The sequence below is a fragment of the Zeus faber genome, assembly GCF_960531495.2.
Source record: "Zeus faber genome assembly, chromosome: 16".
NCBI lineage: Eukaryota > Metazoa > Chordata > Actinopteri > Zeiformes > Zeidae > Zeus > Zeus faber.
In genome coordinates, this window is record NC_137202.1 from 27,758,965 (window position 1) to 27,765,511 (window position 6,547).

The following is a 6,547-nucleotide window of genomic DNA, read 5'->3' on the forward strand; positions in this document are numbered from 1 at the left end:
GATGGACCAGATGATGGATGACTGACTGACTCCAGCTAAAGTCACAGTGTCTGAAGAGGTAAGAAAATGCAAATGCTTTCTCAGTCGCCTTTAGTTATTTTGTAGGAAGGAGGTAGATCTAAGATTGCAATGTCGTTTTTCATGAGTCATATTGTATACTGGAGGTTTATCAGCATACTGTTTATAGAAGGGCAGCTCCTCAACTATGTAAAATGAATGTAATTGTATTAGATGCATTAATCCTTTGAGAGAAATTGCTTTCAGATGACTAGCAGTGCCAGTTTATCAAGTTTTGTGTCATGATCTTCGGCGATCACCCGAGGCTGAATATGATTGTTCTCCTGGTGATTTGTGGACTTCAGCCTTTGTGTAATCTGCGTGTTACAGCAGCTTTTCTCTCACCATACTATAGAAGGTAAAAATTCTAGTTTTTACGACTATCATTGCATGTTACACAGTGTTGCTATTGTAGTGGAACACAGCAGGGTCACCTCTGCTTTACCTATAACCTCTTTTGTCCCCCTCTGATCAAGGCAGACCCCCCATGGAGGGCCGGTCTCATGACAGGCCTGGAAGGGAGAAACCCACCTGGATAATTTGCATCTGCAGTTTTTCCTTTGTGTTCAGTCCGAATCAATGACGACTGTAATCACGATATGACCTAATTTGGCAAAGTTACTCATAATAGATTTAATGCACAAATTAAATGCATTAACTTGTATGCGTCCAGGTTGACGTTTGGTGGCCGACCGGGAAACCGTGACTGTCAAAGATTACAATATCCCATAATGTGTAACAAAACCAGGTCAGAGATAATGATTGTCAGGCTTTTTGTGAGTGTTGAAATCATGTTATAGTTAATTAGGAATCTTAATAGTTAATTAGTCAAGAATGTTGTGTTACTGAGATAATGGTTGTGGAAGCTGACTAATGACTGACCACGTGTTTCGTTTTATTTGTTTGTCTATAAACATTGTCACAAGAGTTTGTTGTCGAATCATTAACTGGGGATGCACAGGATTTTTTTGGAACAGTACGGAGTAAGGACTTGAACATTCCCTTAACTCAGTTGTGTTTAAAGATGTTGTTTCATACATGTAGGACACAAACAAAAATAAATAGACAGGTACAGGAGCCTGCGTGCACCGTTGTCTTGAGGGATACATTACATTACATTTAGTCATTGATCAGACGCTTTTATCCAAAGCGACTTACAATTGTTCAAACACCGACGGACGCAGCCATCAGGAGCAATTAGGGGTTAATTGTCTTGCTCAAGGACACTACAGCATGCTAGCAGGAGGAGCCTGGGATCCAACCAGCAACCTTTAGATCACTAGACCACCAGCTCTACCTCCTGAGCTACCATCCCCTATTTTGGGGATACAAAATAAAGCTTTAATTCTGAGTTAAGTTGACATTTTTCATATTCCATACAAGTGAGAAACTAGGGAAATAAAATAAATCTCTATGAGATGATATCATATATTGCTATATTATAATCACAAGATTTGCACATTGGACAGCAGGTACCTGCAGGGGGGTGTGTCAGATCAGCTGCCCCAGGGAGCCCAAAAAGGAGGTTAACCAGGGGTTATTGTTGTATGTGCAGAAGGTTTGAGTCGGCAAACACGTTCTCACAAAAGCTGGTGCACAAGGTCATAGTGTCAGTGTGTTTGTGCGGCCTGTAACTCCAGCTTTGCGTCGTCGTCCCTTTCTTCACAGTCTTAGCAGATCTGAGTTCCTACCTGCAAGTCTGGAGAAGATGAACCAGACAGTGATCAGAGAGTCCCAAAGCTGCTCGGGGGACAGAGCGATAGGCGCCCTTTAATACTGTAGAGCAGTGGTCCAGTGTATTATGGTCTCTGGTTGGACATTTAATGTGCCGTCTGTTTTTTGGCAGCTCGTGGCTGAGAAAGCAAATTCCGATGCCAAGTCCCCCCCCCCCCCCCACTTACTTCCGTGTCCCGGTCCGCTCAGAGGGGTGTGAAGCCCGGTAGATGGAGAGCGGTTTCGGTGAAGCACAGGGCAGCAGATCTGCTCAAGTCCGGGTTTGCTCTGTTGAGGAGCAGTAGTTTGTCCGTCATAGAGAGCGGACATGCACCAGCTGGACTGACGGGAGCGCAGTATGAAATCCCCGCTGTCTCAGCTTAGCGTGGGCTGCCGCGCGCTTCCCCCGGCATCTCCTAAGGTGAGCTCCATACAGAGCTGCTGCTCCACCGACTAAAAGCGCTGTAAAACTCTCAGAATCAATGACAAACTGCATAAGAGTTTGACCAGGGGGCAGTCGGTGGTTTGAAGGTTCTTGTCGGCCGAGTGTGGTCAAAAAGGGGAGCTGGAAACTAAACCAAGATCCAGAGAGCCCAGTACCGAGGCTGCCGTCTTGGATTAAAATCGCCAAAGACAGCGTTCAGTTTAAAAATGGTTGGTTTCTTTTATTTTGCCCAAAAAAGAAAAAGAAGGGGGGAGGGGGGGGTCAGGGATCAATGAAGCAATGAGGTTCTTCCCTGACTGGAGTATTTGATTCAGGGGGTTCACTCCTTGGACCGGGCCTGGGGTGGGGGATGCACAGGCCCGGTCCAAGGAGGCAGAGTCAGCTCAGGACACCTTCTCTTCATCCCAAACTCTGGCCTACAGCTCATTTTGTGAAGTAAAACATCCTTAATACAAACTAATCCAGTAATCGCCAAACAGGGAGTCTCCGTCAATACTTCAGGCAGAGGCTACTTACCCTACCCACGTTTCCACCAGTACGCCCAGAGATCCCTCCCTTCCTCTGGGCTTGGGTGAGACTGTCAGGCTTAAGCAGGTAAATGAATGAATGAACTGCCGGGTGTTTGCTGTTCCAAGGAACGATGCAGCTGGGAATGATACTAGTGATAAGCAATGACTTTCCACAACTGCACTCTACCTGAAGAACCTGCCCTCCTCGTGCACGCCCTGTTAGGAGGTGTGCTGAGTGAACCCAGGTGCAGAGAACAAGGCAGAGGCGAGGTGGCAAAAATAGAGGTTTACTCAAAACAAGTACAAAAACTGGGCAAAAACAAATAAGAAGTCTCGGGAGCTTGGAACAAGCGCGTTGTCATGAGGTTAGACAAACTCAAGACTGAGCGCCCGACGACACAAACGACAGGGTCTAAATAGGGACGACCAAACGAGACTCAGGTGAAACATATCACCTAATGAGGCAGGGTAAACAGGAACAGAAATAGGTGAAGCAGAGCAACCTTGAAAAGGCAGCACTGGCGGCATCTAGTGGCTGATGCTGGTAGGACCCGGGCAAACCCTGACACGCCCCTCCGGCCTGCCCTCCTCGTGCACGCCCCTCTAACCTACTGTCCTCATGCACGTCCCTCTAACCTGTCCTCCTCGTGCACGCCCCTCTAACCTGTCCTCCTCGTGCACGCCCCTCTAACCTGTCCTCCTCGTGCACGCCCCTCCAGCCTGCCCTCCTCGTGCACGCCCCTCTAACCTGTCCTCCTTGTGCATGCCCCTCCAGCCTGCCCTCCTCGTGCACGCCCCTCTAACCTGTCCTCCTCGTGCATGCCACTCCAACATGCTCTCCTCGTGCACGACCCTCCGGCCTGCCCTCCTCGTGCACGCCCCTCTAACCTACTGTCCTCATGCACGCCCCTCTAACCTGTCCTCCTCGTGCATGCCCCTCCAACATGCTCTCCTCGTGCACGCCCCTCCAGCCTGCCCTCCTCGTGCACGCCCCTCCAACATGCTCTCCTCGTGCACGCCCCTCTAACCTGCCCTCCTTGTGCACGCCCCTCCAGCCTGCCCTCCTTGTGCATGCCCCTCCAGCCTGCCCTCCTCGTGCACGCCCCTCCAGCCTGCCCTCCTCGTGCACGCCCCTCCAGCCTGCCCTCCTCGTGCACGCCCCTCCAGCCTGCCCTCCTTGTGCATGCCCCTCCAACATGCTCTCCTCGTGCACGCCCCTCCAGCCTGCCCTCCTCGTGCACGCCCCTCCAACATGCTCTCCTCGTGCACGCCCCTCTAACCTGCCCTCCTTGTGCATGCCCCTCCAGCCTGCCCTCCTCGTGCACGCCCCTCCAGCCTGCCCTCCTCGTGCACGCCCCTCCAGCCTGCCCTCCTCGTGCACGCCCCTCCAGCCGGCTCTTCTTATGCATAAAATAAATTTAATGTATACATTTTTTCAAGTTTAAATTTTTTTTATCGAAATATTTCTTCGCAAAGTCTCAACTTCACTAATGATGGTGAGATTTCTTGTGAGTTTTGTCGTTTCTGTTTTTCAGTTTAATGCTGAACGACACACACACACACACACACACACACACGCACACACACACACACACACACACACACACACACACACACACACACACACACACACACACACACACACGGTGCAGTATCTATCATTGTCTCCTTGTGTCTGGAGGCAGGTTTTCATCTAATTTTTAGATGGAGCTGCCAAAGAGGGAGGCCAAAAGGAGGTTTATGGATGTGGTGAGGGAGGACATGCAGCTCGGTGGTACAATAACGAGAAACAAAAGACAGGAAACAGAAACAGAAGAAGAAGGAGATGAAGGAGAGGAAGGAGGAGAAGAATCTCTTATCTTCATTGAAACAACCCGGGTCCTGTATGTTTTGGCTGCTGCCTTCAGGATCATTCTGACATCAGAGACACACTGTCCCTGGTGCAAGGTCATGTCAGGGAATACAACTAGAGCGGAGCCCAAACTGCGGTTCCTGACACCTGAACCTGACAACTTGTCACAAAGAGCGGTCCGTGTGAGGAGCGCGGGAGGATGTCGACACGTCCTCACTCTACACAGTCATTTAACTGAACATGAAGTAAAAGAGGGGGAGGAGGAGGAAGAGGAAATTCATCCTCATTCTGCTGGAGGAGCCAAACCCGAACAGAGAAGCAGTACCTCAATCTGGTCCTGGTTCTGATCCTTGTTTTGACCTGGCAGCCTCATGCAGGTCCTACGGATCCTGGTCCTGGTCCTGGTCTTGGACCTGGACCTGCTCCCCTCCTGCTGGACCTTTACCTGCCCCACGATCTGCCGCTGCTCCGCACGGAACCTCCTCTGCAGCAGAGACACCGAGAAGAGCGGAGCACGCACCGTGCGCTGCCTGTGAGTGGATTCCATTATTTTAAATAGTTGTAGTAGTAGTAGTGGTAGTAGTAGTAGTAGTAGTAGTGTTATTATTATTATTATTATTAGTAGTAGTAGTAGTAGTAGTAGTAGTAGTAGTAGCAGAAGTAGTAGTGTTATTATTATTTTTATATTATTATTATTTGTAGTAGTAGTAGTAATAGTAGTAGTAGTAGTAGTAGTGGTATTAGAATTTTATTATTATTATTATAAGTAGTAGTAGTAGTAGTAGTAGTAGTATAATTGTATTATTATTATTATCATTATTATAAGGTTTAGTAGTAGTAGAAGTGTTATTATTATTATTATTAGTAGTAGTAGCAGTAGTAGTGGTTGTAGTAGTATTAGTAGTAGCAGTAGTAGTAGTATTATAATTGCATTATTTTTATTAGTAGTAGTAGTAGTAGTAGTAGTATTATAATTGTTTTATTATTAATATTATTATTATTAGTAGTAGTATTATTAGTAGTAGTATTATTAGTCGTAGTATTAGAATTGTTTTATTATTATTATTATTATTATTATTAGTAGTAGTAGTAGTAGTGGTAGTAGTCATAGAAGTAGTGGTATTGTTTTATTATTAGAACTGTAGTAGTAGTATTAGTAGTAGTAGTAGTAGTAGTTGTTGTAGTAGTAGCATTATCAAGTTGAGTTGATTCTTCTAATTTCAGCCTTGTTTCTGTTTGTGGTTTTTAAATGATGAATGATAATAGTTGTAAAAAGTAGGAACTTTATATCATTTGTAATTCAATAAACAGTGTGTGTGTGTGTGTGTGTGTCTTTTTCTTTTTCTGTGTGTGTGTGTGTGTGTGTGTCTTTTTCTTTTTCTGTGTGTGTGTGTGTGTGTGTGTCTTTTTCTTTTTCTGTGTGTGTGTGTGTGTCTTTTTCTTTTTCTGTGTGTGTGTGTGTGTCTGTCTTTTTCTGTGTGTGTGTGTGTGTGTGTCTGTCTTTTTCTGTGTGTGTGTGTGTGTGTGTGTCTTTTTCTGTGTGTGTGTGTGTGTGTGTCTGTCTTTTTCTGTATGTGTGTGTGTGTGTGTCTTTTTCTTTTTCTGTGTGTGTGTGTGTGTGTGTGTGTCTTTTTCTTTTTCTGTGTGTGTGTGTGTGTGTGTGTGTGTGTGTGTGTCTGTCTTTTTCTGTGTGTGTGTGTGTGTCTTTTTCTTTTTCTGTGTGTGTGTGTGTGTGTGTGTGTGTGTGTCTTTTTCTTTTTCTGTGTGTGTGTGTGTGTGTGTGTGTGTGTCTTTTTCTGTATGTGTGTGTGTGTGTGTCTGTCTTTTTCTGTATGTGTGTGTGTGTCTTTTTCTTTTTCTGTGTGTGTGTGTGTGTGTGTCTTTTTCTTTTTCTGTGTGTGTGTGTGTGTGTGTCTGTCTTTTTCTGTGTGTGTGTGTGTGTGTGTCTGTCTTTTTCTGTGTGTGTGTGTG

General features: G+C 46.1%; 1 protein-coding gene across 1 annotated transcript in view; it reads left to right on the forward strand.

Annotated features, from left to right (window-relative positions):
- Positions 1–4,947: 4,947 nt before the first annotated feature.
- The window catches only part of lhcgr (luteinizing hormone/choriogonadotropin receptor), a gene marked incomplete at both ends in the record, with an annotated part of 12,367 nt that continues 10,767 nt past the window's right edge, over positions 4,948–6,547 (forward strand). Inside the window, one exon of the mRNA XM_080016475.1 lies at positions 4,948–5,108. Coding sequence (XP_079872601.1) covers positions 4,948–5,108 — 161 coding nt within the window. The remainder of the gene's footprint in view (positions 5,109–6,547) is intronic.